General features: G+C 36.2%; 1 protein-coding gene across 5 annotated transcripts in view; it reads left to right on the top strand.

Moving 5' to 3' along the window:
• The window catches only part of LOC106884196 (uncharacterized), a 142,508-nt gene that overhangs the window by 74,132 nt on the left and 44,591 nt on the right, over positions 1–23,785 (top strand). The window contains exon 4 of one of the 5 annotated variants that reach the window (XM_089365106.1): positions 12,908–12,933. The exons of the other annotated variants lie outside the window; for them this stretch is intronic. Within the exon in view, the coding sequence (XP_089221232.1) occupies positions 12,908–12,918 (11 nt within the window). The 3' untranslated portion in view covers positions 12,919–12,933. Of the gene's footprint in view, positions 1–12,907; positions 12,934–23,785 lie in introns of those variants that run through there. 5 annotated transcript variants of the gene reach the window in all.

The raw sequence follows: 23,785 nt of genomic DNA, 5'->3' as shown, positions 1-23,785 counted from the left end.
GGTATCTGATCAAAAAAGAACATTTGATCAAAATCATCCCAACCATAGCCATCTTACTGTTTTAAGGGCATTTATGATTATGTAATCCAATGAATTCGTCATTAGCTAAGACTACCCAACTAATTGGTACCCCTACTTCTGTCTCACAGATGTGTTGTTTCCTCTTCAGTCTTCTACCATTCCAACAATGTTCTTTTTTCTTCAATGCTGGTCGGTTTCATGCCCAATCCTTTCTTCTAAGAACATTTTGTCCATTTCCCTGGCATTCCCTCTTGCCATGTTCCTGCAGCCAGCAACTCATATCAGTTCAATTAACTGCAACATTCTCATTAGGCTTGAGTCCAGTCAAAGCCACAGGCACAGCTATTTTCTCCAGTGTCAAACTAATAAAAAATAAAGATGGAAGCATTTGATTTTTAAGGTGATTTAGCTGTTATTTCTAACAAATTGAATGACAGTGTAAAGGCTCCTCCTCCTCATGTTGTTGCTGTTGTTTTGATGGTGTTGCTAGTAGTATTGGTAGTACTGTGCATGATTGGAATCAGGTTGTTTCAATACCTGAGACACTGACTTAACTGTGACTTTACGTTTCCCTCTTGTCTAGGTGGATATGACTGCCACCACTACTACCACCACCACCACCATCACCACTCTCCCATCACCACCATCTTTGCTAATGGTTCCCATCTTCTTGGTACTCTCAAGCACACTTGACCAAATCTAGACTGTTGAAGAAGAGTCAATGTATTCTAACATCCAGTGATTGTTGTATTCACCTCAAAGAATACAACTAGTTACCTTTGTCATCTGAGGTTGTTAGCTTTATGTAAGGATTATTGATTGGCTCTTGTGACTAGATGATGGGACATTTTCATCATGAAAAGCTTTTTGTTGACCAATAACTATTGATTAGTCTGTATACCTCCTGTGCTTTTATTCCCTGCCCATACCCCTTGCCCTGTTCTACCACTCTTCACTCATTCCTCCAACTGCTAACTTTCTATTTTATTTATTTATCTGTGTAATATCTGATTGTGTTTTAAAAAGGTTCCTATCACTTGTATTGATTCCACTTCACTTTGCTGTATATATGCTTTCTTTCATTAATAAATGTATTATTATATCAGAAAGGGTGTTCTGATTTCAGTGAGAGTGGTGGTTGCAGGATTTAAGAGAGAAAGATTGGGAGAGGGGTTCTGAGAATGTGTCTATATGTGTGTGCACTTGTGTAAGACAGAGAAAAAAGGCATTGAGGACAAAAGATAGGTAGTAAATAAAAGGAAAAGACAGTGTGATGTATGATCACACACACACACACACACACACACACACACACACGTTTGTGTGAATATGTGTATATATATATATGTGTGTGTGTGTGTGTGTGTGTGTGTATGAGAGAGAGGTGAGAAGACTAAATAAATTGCCAAATAGTCCCAAAAAAGGAGAATAAACATAAATGAGGCTATCAATTAACAAATTACACACGTAAATATACAAACACCCTTATATTTCTCTATCTATCTATCTATCTATCTTTTCTATGTGTGTGTGTTTATTCTTTTATTCTAGTCATTTAACTGCGGCCATACTAGAGCACTGCCTTTAATCGAGCAAAATGGACCCCTAATTGGCACTTGTGCCAGTGGAACGTTAAAAGCACCACCAGAGTATGATCGTTGCCAGCGTCACCTTACTAGCACATGTGCCAGTGGCATGTAAAACAGAACTTCTGAGCGTGGTCGTTGCCAGTGCCGCCGGACTGGCTACCATGCAGGTGGCACGTAAAAAACACCTTTTGAGCATGGTTGTTGCCAGTACTGCCTGACTGGCCCTCATGCAGGTGGCACATAAAAGCACCCACTACACTCTCGGAGTGGTTGGCGTTAGGAAGGGCATCTAGCTGTAGAAACTTTGCCAGATCAGATTGGAGCCTGGTGCAGCCTTCTGTAAAGCCGTCCAACCCATGCCAGCATGGAAAGTGGACGTTAAATGACGATGATGATGATGTATTTGTGTATATATATATATATATATATATATATATATATATGTGTGTGTGTGTGTGTGTTTATATATACACACACACATATATATATATATATATATATATATATATATATATACAAATACATCATAGTTGTCGTTTAATGTCTTCCCTTCTTTGGACTTTTTCTATATTTCTGATGAAGAGCCCCACTCGCTCGAAACATGGAATCCTCTTTCTTTTCTTTCCTTTCCTGAGCGTCCAATAACACTGTACTTATTCCATGTCCTCTTGTTTTTTCTTGCTTGTTCATGTTTGGATTGTATATATATAGGTATATATATCTAGGTATATATGTTTTATTAAAAGTAGTAGTGTTGATGGTGACAGTGGGAGTAATAATGAGAGAGAAAGAGGGAGATGATGTATAACTTTGTTTAATCATGTCTGACAAATTCCTGTGGCTAATATACTGAACACTGAATGAACATACTGAATACTATCATTTTTGTTTTATTTTTTGCTTTCTTTAATACATACACACAAACACACACACACACATATAAAATACACTTTAAATGAAATAATGTTTCTCCAAAATTAAACATATCTAATATAATAAATTGAATGTCAGTGTGTCACACTTTTTTAAACTTTAATAAATCCTTTCTACTGGAAGCACAAAGCCTCAAAGTTTGGAGGAAGGGACTAAGTCGATTACATTGACCCTAGTACATAAAAGGTACTAATTTTATCGATCCCGAAAGGATGAAAGTCGACCTCGGTGGAATTCGAACCCCAAACCTAATGGCAGATGAAATACCGCTAAGTATTTTGCTCAGCTCGTCACCATAAAATAATATAATATCAATAATATTAATATGTCAACTTTTTGTTTTTGTACTTACCTGTTGTGTGTGTCACACTTACTTCAAAGAAATGGTAAAGCAAGAGAGACGAGGACAGAGAAAGTAAGAGAGAACGTGAGTGAGAGAGAAAGAGAGAATGAAAGAGACAGTGAGTTGTGACTGCGTTCGTTTTGTGTTTTTTAATGTTTATCACATCGCAAGAGAAGTTGATACATATACACATTGTTAAATCATATGTGGGAGAGAAGAGGGACACAAAGAAAGTGAAAGAGAAAGTGAGAGAGACAGCAGATACACAAATTCAAAGAGAAGTTCATCATAGATACATACACACAGCAAATATTGGATGTCAGTTTCACTTTTCATTACTACACAAGGATAAAATTAACTCACAAAATGGCTGAGTACTCCACGGACATGCATAACATTAACGTAGTTCTCAGGGAGATTCAGCCCCACACAATATGACAAGGCTTGCCTCTTTGAATTACAGATACAACTCGAGACATATATATATGAATGTATTTGTGTGTGTGTGTATAGTTTAGGTTAGTTAAAACTTTCATTCATAAATCCATTTATTATTTTGTTCTTTTACATTTCAATTTGTACATTAAGGTTCTTTAAATATGTATGGTGCATTTTAAGGTTAAATAGTAATTCTGTTTACATTTGTGTAACTGTGATATTTTGGTTGGATTATATAAACACTGGTGTTACATTACTTTCTGTATTCTCTAACTGTCACAATTTACTTTTCTAGGCCTGAATTTTTTGAGGGGAGGGGGCTAGTTGATTAGATCGACCCCAGTACACAACTGATAATTAATTTATTGACCCTGAAAGGACGAAAGGCAAAGTTGATCTCAGCAGAATTTGAACTCAGAACGTAAAGACAGACAGTCATAATATACAAACATTTCTCATGGCACCAGTACACTGTTTACAGATGCTTGCATTTTTTGTTTTCCATGAATTTTTCACAGGTCCATCTAGTATAATATAATAAATGTGAATGTCAGTGTGTCATGCTTTTTCAACTTTACTCCTAGAGGCCATAGCCTAACATATCATACTACTTTGGAATCAGGCTGACTTTGTGAGTAAATTAAAAACATTCTGGGCTGAATCTGGACCTGCAACCTGAAATTTTGGATTCCTATGTTTTCATTATTGCAATTGTTTTTGGTGTCTTTTTTTTATTTTTACATGATTTGTTGCCATGAATATGATCATCATTGGAATATGACTCTGGAAGAAGCAATGCAACAAATTCTGCATAACAAGTCAGAGATCTGTTTGCGGATCTTCCCATTTGGAGTCAGTTGCTTAAAAGCTGCTCGATAGGGTGGCTTTTAAACTAGTATGTATATATACATATATATATATATATATATATATATATATATATATATATATATATATGTATATTTATAATAGGAGTCGCTGTGTGATAAGTAGCTAGCTTACCAACCACATGGTTCCGGGTTCAGTTCCACTGCATGGCACCTTGGGGAAGTGTCTTCTACTATAAACTCGAGCCAACCAAAGCTTGTGAGTGGATTTGATAGACGGAAACTGAAAGAAGCCCATCACATATATATATATATATATATATATATATATATATATATAAATTATTACAAATTAAAAGGGTAAAGGTTTATTAATAAATCAACAATTAATAATTTTTACCAAGCCCTTCGGTATGCTAGCATGGTCGAATTTACTACTGGAATATCGTATTGATGAAGGAAATTGAGTATTTATCACTCAGAATCCAGAAACGTGTCTACGATTAACTTCGTAATGGTTAGTTTCATTGTTTTTTTCTTCTTGTTTTTGCCTTTGTGAGTTACAAGTAATGCTATCTGTTGGAGTCTCAGCTTTTTTAGCTGCTATTTCTGAACTTCGGTATATGGTGAAGCAAATATTTGCTGATCCCTTAATTATGTTTATAAATGTATATGAACTTTTATATATAAATATATATATATATATATATATATATATATACACACACACATATGTGCGTGTGTATGTTTGTGTGTCTGTGCTTGTCCCCCTAACATCACTTGACAACCGATGCTGGTGTGTTTACATCCCTGTAACTTAGCAGATTGGTAAAAGAGACTGATAGAATAAGTACTACGCTTACAAAAGAGAAGTCCTGGGGTTGATTTGCTTGGCTAAAGGTGGTGCTCCAGCAGGACCGCAGTCAAATGACTGAAACAAGTAAAAGAATGTTTATATACCAAAATTTTATAACATTTTTCTGACAAAATTTAAATATATACTTTAACCATATAACACAAGTCTTCTGTAGTTTTTTCACTCTTATTATCTGTTATACATCCAGCCACGTGCTTTCACATACCAACTTTCTCACCTATATATATATATATATATATATATATATATATATATATATATAGCAATGTTAATTCTCTAAATGAAGTATTAACAGTAACTGCACGATAAAGTGAAGTGTATTGCCACTTAAGTGTGGCTGACCCCTAGGGGTGGATGTTACTGTTGCTTTAGCCCCAGGAGGACATCTCCTCCAGCTGGCTTATCGACACACTACTGTGTCCTGTTTGTCTTGCCAAGGGAAGTTATCCCTCTCATCGTGATCGTAGCACGAACGGACACACATATATATATATATATATATATATATATATATGTGTGTGTGTGTGTGTATATCATCATCATCATCATATATATATATATATATATATTGGTCTATATATGTGTGTATGTATATGTGCGTGTGTGTATATATATATATATATATATATATATATATATATATGTATATGTATATATATATGTATATATATATGTATATGTATATATATATATGTATATGTATATATATATGTATATGTATATATATATATCACGACACTGCTTCTCCCTTTCCCAGGCTACAGGCCCACAACCCCAACACCCATACTGTTAGGATTGGCACTCTCAACGTCGGCACGCTGAAAGGTAGATCTGGTGAAATTGTTGAGATGCTTGAACGGAGACACGTAGATATGTGCTGCATCCAGGAAGTAAGATGGAGAGGAGGTTCTGCGAGGTTCCTCACAGGCAAAGAACACAGGTACAAGATTTTCTGGGCAGGGAACACTGACGGGGTCGGGGGCGTAGGAATACTTCTAGCGGAGAAATGGGTGGATAAGGTAATCGAGGTCGTTAGAGTAAGTGACAGAGTACTTAAGATTAGACTAGTGCTTCATCATAGATTAGCTACTGTCATCTCAGCCTATGCACCTCAACCGGGGCTACCAGATGGTCTGAAAGACCAATTCTATGACACCCTCTTGCAAACTACCTCGTCGACGAGTGACAGGGACCTTCTCTTTGTGGCTGGAGACTTCAATGGTCATGTCGGACGTCGTGCTGGAGGCTTCCATGGCATACATGGAGGCTATGGCTTCGGTTCCCGCAACGAGGAGGGAACCAGACTGCTGGAGTTCTGTGATGCAACCGATCTTATGGTCTGCAATACCAACTTCAGGAAACCTGCCAGTCACCTAGTCACCTACCGCTCCGGCAGACACTCTAGCCAAATCGACTACATCCTCGCCAGAAATAGGGAAAGAGGGCGGCTTATAAATGCCAAAACCTACCCTGGCGAAGAATGTACCCCACAACATAGGTTAGTAGTTAGCGACTTTGGGATCAAGGCAAAATGGGTGCCCAGAATTAGACCGGCTTGGAGGAGAAGGGTGTGGAAGCTTAAAGACCCTGGAAATGGACAGAGACTTAGAGACAAGTTACTTGAAGCATTTAACGAAATAGAAGGGGATATAGCATTATACAACATGGAAGACAATTGGAGATTTCTGCGGGACAACCTGTTGAAAGCCACCGACCAGATTTGTGGGTGGTGTAAGGTCCCCTCCCGACCCAGAGTAACGTAGTGGTGGAACGAGGTAGACAGGGCTATTAGACAAAAGAAACAGGCTTGGAAGGACTGGAAGAACGGTGGTAGCAGGGAATTGTACCAATGTGCCAGAAGGGAGGCTAGGCGACAGGTTTATTTAGCCAGAGGGGAAGCAGATAAGAAAAGATTTGCCAATGTTCTGCGCTGTGAGGACCAAAGACTAGAGGTATTTCGTGTTGCAAGACAGTGTAGGACAGAGAATAGTGATGTTGTAGGAGAGAAATGTGTTCGCATGGATGATGGTACGCTTGCACTAAATGAGGATGCAAAGAAAGAGGTCTGGAGATGCCACTACGATAGATTGCTTAATAAAGAGAATGAATGGGAGAAAGAGAGCCTACCGTATGTCGACCCAATAGAGGGACCAGCTATCCGAGTTGATAGTACCAGGGTAGATAAAGCAATTAAGAGTATGAAGACCGGGAAAGCCCCCGGCCCATCAGGAATCACTGCAGAGATGCTCAAAATATCTGGCAGTGTTGGCTATAGCCTAGTCACCTGTATTACGAACCAGGTGATACACGAAGGAGTCATACCAAATGACTGGTGTAGCAGCATCATAGTCAACTGCTACAAAGATAAAGGTGATGCTTTAGATACAAATAATTACAGAGGCATCAAGCTGTTAGATCAGGTTATGAAAGTTACAGAGAGGGTCATAGCCCAACTAATTAGGGAGCGAATCAATTTAGATGAGATGCAGTTTGGGTTTGTGCCAGGTAAAAGCACTACTGATGCCTTATTTCTAGTGAGACAGCTGCAGGAGAAATACCTAGCTAAGGATAAACCTCTGTACCTGGCTTTCGTTGACATGGAGAAAGCCTTTGACAGGGTCCCCCGATCCCTTATCTGGTGGTCAATGAGGAAACTTGGGATAGAAGAATGGTTAGTGAGAGCTGTGCGAGCCATGTACAGAGATGCTGCCAGTAAGGTGAGGGTTGGAAATGAGTACAGCAATGAATTCCGGGTAGAGGTAGGGGTCCACCAAGGTTCCGTCCTCAGCCCGCTCTTATTTATCATAGTCCTCCAGGCAATCACAGAGGAGTTCAAGACAGGTTGCCCCTGGGAGCTCCTCTATGCTGATGACCTTGCCCTAATTGCGGAGTCACTATCAGAACTAGAGAAGTTTCAGGTGTGGAAGCAAGGTCTAGAATTGAAGGGCCTTAGAGTCAACCTAGCTAAAACCAAAATCCTAATAAGTAGGAAGGTAGATAAAACACAAACCCCTTCAGGTAGATGGCCCTGCTCAGTATGTAGAAAAAGAGTAGGTAGTAACTCTATAAGATGTACCCGGTGCAAGCTATGGACACATAAGAGGTGCAGCAACATCAAAGGCAGGTTAACTAGCAAGTTAGTTTTTGTTTGTGGCAGATGTTCAGGTGCAATAAAGACTGTAAACAAACAGGAAACAACTTCTATCTCATTCCAGGGTGAAAAACTAGAGGTAGTCGATAGCTTCCGCTATCTGGGCGACCAAGTTAGTAGTGGGGGTGGGTGCGCTGAAAGTGTAGCTGCTAGAATAAGAATAGCCTGGGCAAAGTTTAGAGAGCTCTTACCCCTGCTGGCGACAAAGGGACTCTCACTCAGAGTAAAAGGCAGACTATATGACGCATGCGTACGAACAGCCATGCTATATGGCAGTGAAACATGGGCTGTAACTGCTGAGGACATACGTAAGCTTGCAAGGAATGAAGCCAGTATGCTCCGTTGGATGTGTAATGTCAATGTGAATACCCGTCAGAGTGTAAGTATCTTGAGAGAAAAGCTGAACATTAGAAGCATCAGTTGTGGTGTGCAAGAGAGACGATTGCGCTGGTATGGACATGTGAGAATGGATGAGGATAGCTGCGTGAAAAAGTGCCACACCCTAACAGTTGAGGGAACCCGTGGAAGAGGTAGGCCCAGGAAGACCTGGGCTGAGGTGGTGAGGCAAGACCTTCGTACATTGGGCCTCACCGAGACCTTTGGAAATGTGCTGTGCGTGAGAAGACCCGGCAAGCCAAGTAAGATCGTTGCCAGTGCCCCTGGACTGGCTCTTGTGCCGGTGGCACATGAGATGCACCATTTTGAGCGTGGCCGTTGCCAGTACCGCCTGACTGGCTCCCGTAGGATTTTCGAGTGAGATCGTTGCCAGTGCCCCTGGACTAGCTTGTGCGGGTGGCACATAAAAGACACCATTTTGAGCGTGGCCGTTTTCGTATGGGTGACACGTAAAAGCACCCACTACACTCTCCGAGTGGTTGGCGTTAGGAAGGGCATCCAGCTGTAGAAACTCTGCCAAATTAGATTGGAGCCTGGTGTTGCCATCCGGTTTCACCAGTCCTCAGTCAAATTGTCCAACCCATGCTAGCATGGAAAGCGGACGTTAAACGATGTTGATGATGATGATGATGATATATATAACTATATGTGTGTATATTATATATGTTTGTATATATATATATATATATATATATATATATATAACTATATGTGTGTATATTATATATGTTTGTATATATATATATATATACATATATATATATATGCATGACTGAGTTGTTAAAATCACTTTGTAGCTACATGCTTTTGGGTTCAATCCTGCTGAATAGTACCTCGTGCAAGTGTCTTCTGTTGTAACCCCCACACAGGGTGTATTTTGGTTGATAAAAACTATAATCCTGTTGTTTGTATTGTGTCTCTCCCTTTCGACAATCAGTATTGGTTTGTTAACATTTCCATAACTTAGTAGTTCAGCGAAAATAATCACTAGATTAAACACCAAGCTTAAGAATAAGTGGTGGGGTTAGTTTGTTTAACAAACCCTTTAAGGCGATGCTCCAGCCTAGCCACTGCCTAATAAATGAAACCAGTAAAAGATAAAAGTCTGAACGATATATACATATATATATATATATCATCATCATCATCATCATCGTTTAACGTCCGCTTTCCATGCTAGCATGGGTTGGACGATTTGACTGAGGACTGGTGAAACCGGATGGCAACACCAGGCTCCAGTCTGATTTGGCAGAGTTTCTACAGCTGGATGCCCTTCCTAACGCCAACCACTCAGAGAGTGTAGTGGGTGCTTTTACGTGTCACCCGCACGAAAACGGCCACGCTCGAAATGGTGTCTTTTATGTGCCACCCGCACAAGCCAGTCCACGGGCACTGGCAACGATCTCGCTCGAAAATCCTACAGGAGCCAGTCAGGCGGTACTGGCAACGGCCACGCTCAAAATGGTGCATCTCATGTGCCACCCGCACAAGAACCAGTCCAGGGGCACTGGCAACGATCTTACTTGGCTTGCCGGGTCTTCTCACGCACAGCCCATTTCCAAAGGTCTCGGTCCGTAGTCATCGCCTCGGTGAGGCCCAATGTACGAAGGTCTTGCCTCACCACCTCAGCCCAGGTCTTCCTGGGCCTACCTCTTCCACGGGTTCCCTCAACTGTTAGGGTGTGGCACTTTTTCACGCAGCTATCCTCCTCCATGAAAAATATAAATATAAGATAACAGTTTATTGGAGTTCAGTGTTTGTTCATATCAAAACTACTGATCACCATTATTAGGAAATTGATTCTGTTGTAAACATTTGGTAAAAGCAAACTTTATAAAAATGTTATGTTCTAATATCTAATAATTAAATAAGCAGATAAAAGTGTGCAATGGTTGACATCTACCAGTCTGTCCATCTGTCTTTTTTATTTATAAATTAATAAAAATATGACAATATTTCGCTTATTTTATAAACATTGTTTTCATCAAATGTTTACAACAGTATCAACTTCAAATTAATGATCATTTGTTTTGATAAGAGCAATGCGAAAGGCAGAGTAAACAGCTGTGAAATCTCCAATTATCCCCCTATATCATCCTCATCATCATCATCATCGTGATCCAGATGGCTGCACCAGGCTCTAATCTGATTTGGGAGAGTTTCTACAGCTGGATGCCCTTCCTAATGTCAACCACTCCATGAGTGTAGTGGGTGCTTTTACGTGCCACTGGCATGAAAGCCAGTCAGGCGGTACTGGCAATGGCCACACTCGAAATGGTGTATTTTACGTGCCACCTGCACAGGAGCCAGTCCAGTGGCACTGGCAACGATCCGGCACTGGCAACATATAAAATTAACTATATTTTAAGTATTGATACACAGTAACATTGTCTTGGTTCAGTTTCACTAAGTAGCATTTTGGGCAGGTGTCTTTTATTATAGCCTAGAGCCAGCCAAAGCATTGTGAGTGGATATAGTAATGACACAGTTGTGTTTGTTGTTGTCATTGCTCCTGTCATTGAGCTTCTGCTGGCTTTGCAGCCTTGAAGACATGTGAAATAAAAGAAAAGTCCCTTATTTGAAAAGGAAAAAAAAAAAAGAACGAGTAAGGGTTAGTGACAGCAAGAGCATCTGGCTAAATTACTACCTCAGTCATACTTTCATCTAACCCATGCTAGCATGGAAAAATGGATGTAAAAATAAATGTGTGTTTGTTATTTTCACAGGGGTGGGTGTGAAAGTTATGATGAAGGTTAAAAAGCTAAAACTTCAAAGACGCTGCCAACATTTTCCTTGTAAAATAAAACATGTTACTCTACTGAATGGTATTCAGTTTAATGTTTGTTTTTAATACAGCATAAAAACAAATATATATATATGTGTGTGTGTGTGTGTGTGTGTATGTATATATATATATATATATATATATATATATACATATGTGTGTATATACGTGTGTGTATATATATATATATATATATATACACACATATTTATGCATGTAGGTTTGTGTTTATAGATGTTTATGCGTATGTATGTGTGTATCATCATCATCATTTTATATATATATATATATATATATATATATATATATATATATAATATATATATATATATATATATATATATATATATATATATATATATATATATGTTAGTGTGTGTGTATATATACATATTATTATCATCATCATTTAACGTTTGTTTTCTATGCTGGCATGGGGGTTGGACTACATCATATTGCAGGCTTCTACACAGTTTAATTTTGCATCAATCAGATTTTTACCTTCAAAATATTGGCCAACTTGGAGTTACAGTAGAAGACACTTTTTCAAATCTGGCTTTTAGTGAAATGAAACCCAGAACCACATGGCCATGCAGTGTGAAGTAAAGCAAATTTCTTGATATCATCATCCTCATCACCCTCATAATTTTATAATGGCTACTTTCCATGCTGGAATATATTGAACTGGGATCATCCCCGACCAAATCAGTTCTATTTGAAGGTATTGCCTTCTTAGATAGATTGGAAGACTGTTTCACTCAAACATTACTTTTAGTACCCCATTGTTTTAATGTGCAATATAATTGAATAATTCTTTGTTGAAGGATATCTTATACATTCTTCTGTTAATACTACAGATAATGTGAGCTGGCAGAATTGTCAGTACACTGTACAAAAATGCTTTGCAACATTTCTATCTGTCTTTACGTTCTAAATTCAAATTCCGCTGAAGTTGATTTTGCTTTTCATTTTTTGGGGGGTTTTATGAAATAAGTAACAGTCAAATACTGGGGTCAGTGAAATTGACAAGCTCCTTTCCCCAAAAATTTTAGACTTTGTGCCTATTGTAGAAAGGATTATTATCATCATCATCATCATCATCATTATTATTATTATTTAAGGTGGCAAGCTGGCAGAATCATTAGCATGCCAGGCAAAATACTTAGTGGTATTTTGTCTGTCTTCGTGCTCTGAGTTCAAATTCCACCGAAGTTGACTTTACCTTTCATCCTTCTGGGGTTGATAAAATAAATACCTGTTAGGCACTGGAATCAATAAAATCAACTAGCTCCACCCCTAAAATTTCAGGCCTTGTGCCTTCAGTAGAAAGGATTATTTTTATTATTACTATTATTATTATTATTATTATTATTATTATTATTATTATTATTATTATTTGTGGAATTTCTATTAGTGTAAACGTACTCTTTCATTGAATTTTCTGCTTGAGTGAGATTTACCACTATTTAGATTCAACTATAAAAGTTTGGGAGTTTCCAAAGTTTATGATAGATTGTATGATGCTTTTTAATTTACATTCTTTGAAGATTTTTCCTAAATTTGCCCTGATATTTCAAGAGATTATCAACCAAATATGGTGATAGGTGGAGTTATGCATGAAAAAAAGATGCAGATGATGATGATGAGGTATCAGAGTTTACCTTCAAGGTAAGATGTCCAAGAAGATGTATAGAAGAGAGTTGTGGCAGAAGGCTTGGGAAGAATAGATAAAGGTTGCAGGGTGGTGCAGGAGAGTAAGTGAGGAATAGGAAATGGGTGGTGGCAGTTAAAGGTAAATAGTGGATGAAGGTAGTCAGTGGTAAATAATAGGGTCTGATGGGAGCAGGGTTTGATAGTAAGAATGAAAGAAGGATGTCAGCAGGAAATATGTTTTATATATATATATATATATATATATATATATATATATATATCAGATTTTTTTATATGCTAGACCACTGGTTTTAAATTGAAATTAATATTCAATTTATCACCCTCAGTATATATATATATATATATATATATATATATATATATATATATAAATGTATGTATATATATATACACACAGGCGAGGGGTGTTGAAAAGTTCCTGGCTTTAAGAGGATATCATGAAAGGCCTGGTTGGAAGTCCAACCTTCCAAGTCCTTTTACAGGACTTAGAAAAACTGAAGGACTGCTGCAATATGTATGTGAATCTGAGAGGGGAGTATGTTGAAAAATATAATTAACTGATCTGCCTGTATTTTCTTTTACCCAAAAGCCAGGAACTTTCCAGCACCCTCTTATGTATATATAGATGTATGTGATCCAGGGTGTTCAAGAACATGGTTCAACACTTTTATTTAATTTATTTATTTTTTTTCTAACATAGAAGGAATCTCAGTATTTTAAGACTTCCTAATATAGATTATAAGATTGATATCAGTCATGCTAATGTGGCAGATTATTTGCTAAACTCTATATCAAATATGTATATATATGTATGCTTATTTTAGTGTGCGTATATATATGTTTATTTAGGTAGTTTTTTTTCGATATGCTGATATGATGAGGCAAACCTGAGAATATCTTAAGTTGGAAATATTAAGGAATGTAGCAAAAATCCTCTTAAATAAATACAAATTCTCAGCTCTTTAACACTTTGAATCCTTTGTTTTAATAGTGGGTAACTAGTTCAGGAAATACAACTTTAAAATACAGATATGTGTGTGTGTGTGTGTGTGTGTGTGTGTGTGAGTGATGTATTCCTTTCCTTGGTGAGGAGTTAACTTGCCTGATACGTTCTGTGTTTTTGTCACAGAATTACTTGTCTTACTTTGGGAATTTTATACATCTTTTCTTCTCTCTCTCTTTTTCCATACACATAATATATATAATTATTGTTATTATTTATTATTATCATTGTTCAGTAGTTTTATTTTTATAACGTGCTTTCACTTCACTACCAAGCGCAGCTCTGTGTGCCTTGGGTATGTGCTGTGGTTTGCTGTGATGCTCTTATGCTTACTGTATTGAAAGTGTTTTGCGTAGGATGTGTGCAGTGCCCAGTAGTGCAATTTTCTGTATGTTATATATATTTGTAAGTCCTGGTGTTTTTGTTATGTATTTGTCTGAATATTTTTTTATTATACCTAAGGCACCTACTATGATAGGAATTGCTTCTGTTTTTAGATTCCACATTCGAGTTACCTCTATTTCCAGGTCTTTGTATTTTGAAAGTTTTTCCATTTCTTTTAGGGAAACGTTGTCATCTGCTGGTATTGATACATCAATTAGAAAGCATTTTTTTTCTTCATGATCTTTGACAACTATATCTGGTCTATTTGCCTTAATTTCTCTATCTGTGTGTATTGGCATATCCCAGAGTATGGTTGCTTTCTCGTTTTCTGTGACCTTTTCTAGTGTGTGTTTATACCATCTTTTTTCTGTTGTTATTCCATAGTGTTGGCATAGCTTCCAGTGTATATAGGTCCCAGCTCTGTCGTGTCTGTGAATATATTCCTTCTTAGCCAGTATTATTATTGTTATTATTATTATGTAAAAATAGTTTGATTTGGGCTCCATGTAACTTAAAGTTTTGTAGGCTTATTACAGGAACCTAACCCATATGGATATATATATATATATATATATATATATATATATATACTAAGACGAATGGTTTACACCTGGAAGCTTACTGGTAAAGCACAGTCACTTTCAGAGAGATCGTTAGGTATATAACAAATGAAAGACAGAAGAGAGAATATACGAGAATTTATTATTTATCACGATAATTGTTTCAAAACATCTAGGATCAATTCATCTTGGGTGAGACACTCAACAACTGGTTCAAGAGCATCCAATGGTGCAAATGTATCTTGTCGGGTGATAAATAATTACAACTCATTAAAATGACTCTTCTACAATGTAACTTTCTGTTTTGTAGAGAGAAAAGCAGCCAAACGGAGGAAATATTTTCATTTATATAGAAGATCAAAAATAAAATCACAGATGACAAAAAGAGAAACGAACACGCAATCCAGCGAGAAAAGTATTAAAAATCCAGGTATGGATGTATAAATGCCCTTGGACAAGCTGCATGGCATGAGTATACTCGCTCATAGAAGCATCTGCAAAAATGTGAGGATACGCACACGTGAGGTTTGGTGCACTCATAATCACAAAGCGAGTTATTTACTTGGTATTTATTAGAATGGGGAAGTTAAAAGTAAACTTAACCCTTTACCTACCAGTGATTTCATATGAGATCACTTAAAAATTACAAATTTCGTAATTATCTGTCAATATTTACACATATCTAACCTTTTTGCTATATCTACTAGGTATATTTCTCTGATATTCAAATGAGGTTTGCTAATTTTTCACCCAATATCTTGCTTATTTCTATTTAAAATGTTATTTTAATCATTCCAGCGTGTTTCTAAGGCTGTTTTATGCTAGAAATCAAAGTTGCATAAAAAAATTCCAGTTAATAGAATTATGGGAGGTAATGGGTTAAGTCAGCCATACCTAAGAGTACATTAAATTAAGTTAACGGTTACTCAAAATTCATTCTCACTGCATTGTACGAAAGTACATTTATATGCATGTAGGCATCTTGAGAGTTCTTCAGAAATTCTATTAATGATCTTCTCATTAGTCCACAGAATAGACAGGGATTCTTCAGAGTAGAGATGGCATCTCCTGGAAATTATATTGTATGGTTTAGCATACCTTAGTATAGACCAGCTAATGGTGTACTTCATTTTATCCTCCTTCAGTTGCTATACAAAATCTGCCAAAGCCGTTGAATTTCTCTTATTGACTGTCTTAAAGCTGGCAGCATAGTTACGATAACAATTCTTAAATGAATCAGCTGTCTGCCCAATGTAAGGTATGAAAAACCATACAATATAATTTCCAGGAGACGCCATCTCTGCTCTGAGGAATCCTTGTCTATTCTGTGGACTAACGAGAAGATAATTAATAGAATTTCTGAACGACTCTCAAGATGCCTACATGCATATAAATGTACTTTTGCACAATGCATTGGGAATGAATTTTGAGTAACCGTTAACTTAATTTAATTTACTTTAAGGTATGGCTAACTTAAGTTTACTTTTAACCTCCCCATTCTTATAAACACCAAGTAAATAACTAACTTTGTGATCATGAGTGCACCAAACCTCACATGTGCGTATGCTCACATTTTTGCAGATGCTTGTATAAGCAAGTGTACTTGTGCCATACAGCTTGCCCAAGGGCATTTATACATCCATATGTGTTAACAGTTATTTTTGATACTTTTATTGATGGATTGAGTGTTTGTTTCTCTTTTTGTCATCTGCGATTTTACTTTTGATCATCTATATAAACGAAGATATTTCCTCCATTTGGCTGCTTTTCTCTCCATAAAACGGAAAGTTACATTGCAGAACAGTCATTTTAACGAGTTGTATTCATTTATTTATCACCCTACGAGACATATCTGCACCCAAAGGGAATTGATGCTAGATGTGTCGAAACAATTGTCGTGATTAATAATAAATTCCTGTATATTCCACCTTCTGTCTTTCATTTATATATACGAAACGTCTAGATAGAATAGAGACAGCTGATGAAGGGATATTCCAAGTGGCTTTCCGTTTTCCTATGTGTTCGTTCCGTTGTCTGTAGTTTATTGTTCTAACGTCCTGTACCCTGATATGCATATATATACACATGTAGATGTAAGTATGTACATATATGTGTGTATACATGTATATCTATTCTTTGTATTATATATATATATATATATATATATATATATAGATATATATATAAAATATACAAGAATAAGGGCAGGGAATCATCAATTAATAATAGAATTAATAATTAACAATTTTGCCAAGTAGTTCAGTATGAAAAAACCTTTATCGGTAAAACCATTTATCATCATAAATATACAGGGATTAGCATTGAGTTGCTTCTCCAACATACTGAAAATTTAGAAATAGCAGTCAAAGAACTACTGATTCTAAACTACAAATTTTTCTCTAAACGGATGGCAATATTTATGGCACACATAGAACAAAAAACCGGAGGGAAAAGCGTAAACAAAACAAGTCTTTAGTTAATTGGATACGAATCGTTTCATGGTTAAGCGAATGAAAATTTCACTATTCCAATCTTCAACCCAAATATTTGACTGCTATTTCTAAACTTTCAGTATGTTGGAGAAGCAACTCAATGCTAATCCCTGTTTATTTATGATGATATATATATATATATATATATATATATATATATATATATATATATATATATGTGTGTGTGTGTGTGTGTAAACACATAAAGCGCGATGGGCCATGATCATGACTGTCAGGCACAGGTCGACTGGCCACAATCATGGCCCAGATAGATGCATTTAATTTATGGACAATGTCACTCAAACACGCTGATACCCCCCCCCCCCCCCCCAGAATGGAAAAGGACTAACAGTTCAACTAATGACTTTTCAGATGACGTAAAACTTGCCATTATATACTAAGAAAATATTTAAACTATTTTTTGTTTTTTATGTGTGCATGGTAGTCACATTTTCATAAAATGTGCTCAGCAGTCCATGCGATGTAAGTGCAAATACCAGTGCTTTATGGGTTAAATTTGAGCTACAACTACTAGTTTCAGGCTTTCAAAATACAAAGATCAGACAAACTTGTATAGCATGCTATGTGTTTCCAAGCAATCTTTCAGATTGAAATATACAGCATGGCTGGCCCTAAGGTAAAAAAAAAAAAAAAAACAAGAAAGAATGCTGGTCTTTGAGAAAAAAATGAGAGAAGACAAGAGGAAGATAAAAAGAAAATGTGGAATGAGTAAAAGAAAAATGAAAATTGAGTTGCATTCCTTTGGCCTATTCTAATTAGAATTAAAATAGCTGGTGTAAATCATCTCAATGAGGAGAAGTTCAATGTTTATGAGACTGAATGCTTAATCTAGAGGGTGTGGTGTTTTCCAGTTCAATAAAGAAACTTGTCCAGATGCTTACATTTATTAAAAATCTCAGGTCTAGAATTTAGATCAGTACATTGGTATATGCAAGAGTGATTTAAAAAAAAAATATGTTTACCACCTGCTGAATAAGAAGAAAGCTATAAAGTTAGCTAACCATGTCTAGGTTCTGAAGGCCAGCTACACACTACACACCATTAAGAGGAGCTTTGTGGAACGATCCATACCATAAGTTAACAAATCATAAAGATGCAGGCTTTGTTTAACTGAAAAATCTTGTATTCATTTCAGATCTAAGAACTCTTTTGACCTACTAAATTCTAGATCTGAAACTTTTATTAAATGTAAACATCTGAACAAGTGTCTTTTATTGAAATGGAAAATACCACCCTCTCTGGATTAGACATGCATGTCATAAATTTTACCATCTACTGTCATCCTCATCATCATCTTAATTACCTCCACCAAGGAAGGAAGTTATGTTTTCATCGGCGTTGGTTTGTCTGTCTGTCCGTCTCTGTGCAAAATAACTTAAAAAGTTGTGAATGGTTTTGATGAAACTTGCAGGAAAAGTTGGTAATGACACAAGGAACAGATGATGAAATTTTGGTAGTGATCTGGGAATTTTTATGGATTCTTGAAGGATTTTTCATACTTTATATGAAGTATTGCTATGTTACGTTCTTTGATTATCTCCCTTGAAAACACGTTCATCGTTTCCACATAGCCTATGGTGTTGTTGCTGTTTCCAAAGTTTATTTTTGTTTCTCTATTAGTAATTTTACTCGTGTATCTATCTTAAAATGAGCTGCTTTGGCAGAGGTCTGCGCTCTCTGAGTACTTTTCTAGCTTTCTTTTTCTTTCTTCTCATTCCATTTTTTCTTTTTCTGTCCCAGTGTAAATATTATAGATCAGACATAGTCATTTGGGACAGAATAGAGAAACTATGTAGAGTTGTGAAAATCAGCTGCCCAGTTGATGTTATCATAAAGCTAAAGACCAGTGAAAAAGAAAATACCTATGGTGAACTATTGAGAAATCTACAGTTACTCTACCCTGTTTACAAGTTCAGGTTTAAACCTGTAATTATTGGGGTATTGGGATATGTAACACACTGTCTAAATACCAATCTTGAGAAATTAGACTTCTCAAAACCAGAAAGGAGAAAGCTGAGTTGCAGACTACAGATCCACATCATCACTGGAACTGTAAAAATCTGCAATTCTTTACATAAGTTTATCATTTAAATATACATGCCCAGTCTAAATATGCAACTACATGTATAAGAATACATACATAAAACATACAAGCCCACATATGCACTGACTCCAAATACTGCACATATACACACATCCATGCAAAAATACCCTGTTGATGTTGAAATTCCAATGAAGGAGCCTTGAACCTAGGTCAGAAACTGCTTCTTTCTCTATTGACAAGAAATCTTCAAATAATACTGAATGTCATACATACATTAAGAATATATATAGATAAAAAGAGAGAGAGAGAGGCATACATATATGTATGTGTGTGTGTGTGTGTATATATATATATATGTTTATATACAAGGTGTATGTACACTGCTATATGTATATATAAATATGATATATATACATTAACTTACAAAGTGTACATACACCGCTATATATATACATATATATAAATCAAGAAATTGGAATAAGAACACAACAAACAACAATAAAACATCCGGACAGATTGACGAATGCGTTCTTGTTCCATTTTTTGGATATATATATATAAATAGCAGTGTATGTACACTTTTGCTCACCTTGTATGTATCTAAATTTTGTATGGCTTTTTTACTCTTTTAGTCCCCTTCATACTTCTTTCTTTCCTCTTTTCTTTTTCTTGCACCCCCTCTCTCACATTTCTTGGCCTTCTCTTTCTTTAATTCCTACCTTTCCTCTTCATTTATCTTCCTTCCCTTGTACCTTTCTCTATGCTCCTTTGATTTCCTCTCTCTCTCTCTCTCTCTCTCGTTCTTCCCCTAATCCTTTAATTCTCTGCCCCCTACCTCTCTCTTTTCCTTCCATGTGACTGGTGTTTGGTCAGGCATGATCTTTTCTTCTTGGCTTGACTGCTGGCCACAAAGCATCTCTTATATTTCTGTCTCTTGACTTTTATCTCTGTTTCTGCCCCAAGGCTTTCACTATACATGCTAGCTCAACTTGATTTGTCCTTATTAGTATTTGTAATTGTGTAACGTGTTCTCCGTTTTTTTGTTTTTGTTGTCATACGCATTCACTTGCTCTCTCTCAAAGATTTTAATGCTCTTAGCTTAGATTTTTTGGGGCAGCCAGATTTGAACAGTCTCAAGTGTGACTGCCCAAAACTGCAAGGATAATTTGGGACTTGACTGATAAGAGGAGGATGTGAATGACCTGTCCTTGTTTTTTCCTGTCCATCTTCACATCACCCATCTTTTCGGTTGTTTTATTGTCATATATATACACACACATTTATGTGTGTATGTGTGTGTGTGTGTGTATATATATATATATATATATATATGCTGAAAAGTTAAGTACTTTAAAATAGTCTGACATCATACCACAAATAGTTTATAATCCAATAAAAGGTATCCTTGCAATCAACCAATCAGCATAGAGTTAATGATCAAATATTAATGTAGATATGTACTGTGTGTGTATAAGCTCCTTCTGATAGCCCATGGAAAATAAGGACTTTAGTGAACTGCATATTCAGCATTGCATGCTTTTTAAATTTCATAAGGGTAAAAATGCCACATGTGTAAGAGAAAACATAGGTATTGTATATTCTGATGATGTGAGTGGTCCAAAATGTCAAAGGTGGTTTAACAAATTAAAAGACTGAAATTTCCATCTTTTGGATAAGTATTGATCAGCAAGACCAACTGTTCTCAGTAATGAAGCAGTGAAAACAGCCATTGGAGAGGATCTGCATTAAAGCATTAGGGACTTATCCCATTGGCCTATTAAACTTTGGTCCACTGTACAAGATTAATCTCAAGTAGATTGAGAAATTCTATAGAGAAGGAAAATAGGTACATCATGAACTCTCCTCTGAGAATAATGCAGTGCATTCAACAAGTTACCAATTTCATGCTGATCTGAACTCATTATATGAAATGCAATATTACATTTTCATACCTCCCAATATATATAATTATATAAGCAGGAAACAATCCAAATAGACTTTGTATTCATCAGAAAATAAAATAGACAGATGGTTTATGAATAATAAATCTCTGAAGAATTTCTGACATAGACTAATGGTTAAAGACTTCTGGGTCCATCTATCTATCTGGAGAAGTTGAAAGAGCTAACAACCATATGTAATTTCAGTGAAGTTCTAATTAGCTTATGATAAGAAAACAGGGGGTGGGGAGGATAGAAAATTATAACAGAGGAATGCTGGAAGGTTCTATGGGACAACTTACTGAGAACAATATATCAAATTTGTGACTGTGCAAAGTGGCAAAAAAGAGAGTGATATGAGGGTGGAATAAATTTGTAGATAGAGCCAGAAATAATAAACAAATCTGGAAAGACTGGAAGAAATGAAATAGTAAAGAGAAATAACAAGTAGTAGGAAGAGAAACTAAACATCAGGTGTACTTAGCTAGAGAAGAAGGCAAAAGTAAGAAGCTAGCCATTGTTTGTAATGTAAAAGGAGCAGAAGTATGAGGCATTCTGGACTGTAAGGTAGTGTGTGAGAAAAAAATTGAGACTTCATTTAAGAAAAGTGTTCTTTGAAAGACTGAAAACGAAGAGGAATAGAAATACTTTTATGCCAGTTATTAGATAAGGAGAATATATGGGAGAAAGAGGCAGTGGGGCGATACTCTGTGTAAACCCAACAAAGGGACCAGTCATGCAGTATAGTAGTTTATAATGGGTTCATCATGAGAAATATTTACCTACTCCTTTTCTAGATATTCAGCCTAGACATTTCCAAGATGTCTTCTCTCCTACTTGCTAAATTTATTTAGAAGGCTCTCAATTCTTAGTTTTGTGCCTTTTCCAATTCTACAGATTCAGCTATAAGAACTAGGTTGTCAACATATAAGAATTCCCATGGGCAACTGGTAAAGTCTTCTATTATGGCTTGGAGAATTATAATGAACAGTAGAGGGATGAGGATTGAGCCCAGATGAATCCCTATATGAATGCTAGGTTCATTGCTGAATTCACTGACTTTCACATTGTTGATTGCACCACTATACATAGTTTGTACAGCTCTCACTAACACTTTTGCTCATAGCTTCTGCAGGTGACAGTGTAAGACATTATCAAATCCTTCTCTGGATTTATAAAAATTAATAATATACATATTTGTGTGTGTGTTCTCTCTCTCTCTCTCTCATATATGTATATATATATATATGTATATATATATATATATATGTATGTATGTATGTATATATATATATATATATATATATATATAGAGAGAGAGAGAGAGAGAGAGAGAGAGAGAGAGAGAGAGTATTGTAGTTCGCTTGAAGCATTGTGTATTGTTTGTAAAGGATAAAAAGTTTAGAATGGTACAACAATGCACTATAATACAAAAAATGGACTATATACCTGTTGTAATTTAGTTATCTATAGTCCAATGATATTTTGGAATCATCTAAGAATATCTGAAGAAGGAATTGTATTCTGAAATATCATCGGACTACGGATAACTAAATTACAACAGGTATATAGTACATTTTTTATATTATAGTGCATTGTTGTACCATCCAAAACTTTTTATCCTTTATATATATATCTAGATATATATATGCATATATATATATATATATATGCATATATATATATATAAATATATATATATATATATATATACGCATATATATATATGCATATATATATATATATATATATATATATATATATATATACGCATATATATATATGCATATGTAGTATATTGCCACTTAAGTGTGGCTGACCCCTAGGGGTGGATGTTACTGTTGCTTTTAGCCCCAGGAGGACATCTCCTCCAGCTGGCTTATCGACACACGACTGTGTCCTGTTTGCCAAGGGAAGTTATCCCTCTCACCAACATCTGCAGCACGAACGGATCCGGATTTCAGGGTTATTTCCCTTCGTCGGCGTTCGATAGCCGCTGACCTTGGTGAGAGAGACAAAAACCTGGCAATCTTATATCTTCTTTTCCAGTGAAATTCTTCACTGATATCGAAAAGGTGAAAACAAGCAATGTTAATTCTCTAAATGAAGTATTAACAGTAACTGCACGATAAAGTGCAGTATATTGCCACTTAAGTGTGGCTGACCCCTAGGGGTGGATGTTACTGTTGCTTTTAGGCCCAGGAGGACATCCCCTCCAGCTGGCTTATCGACACGCGACTGTGTCCTGTTTGCCAAGATATATATATGTATATATATATATATATATATATATGTATATATATATAT

The sequence above is a fragment of the Octopus bimaculoides genome, chromosome Z (assembly GCF_046866305.1).
Source record: "Octopus bimaculoides isolate indiv1 chromosome Z, ASM4686630v1, whole genome shotgun sequence".
Classification (NCBI taxonomy): Eukaryota; Metazoa; Mollusca; class Cephalopoda; order Octopoda; family Octopodidae; genus Octopus; species Octopus bimaculoides.
Note: the sequence above shows the minus strand (reverse complement) of the source record. Positions and strands in the feature narration are given on the sequence as shown.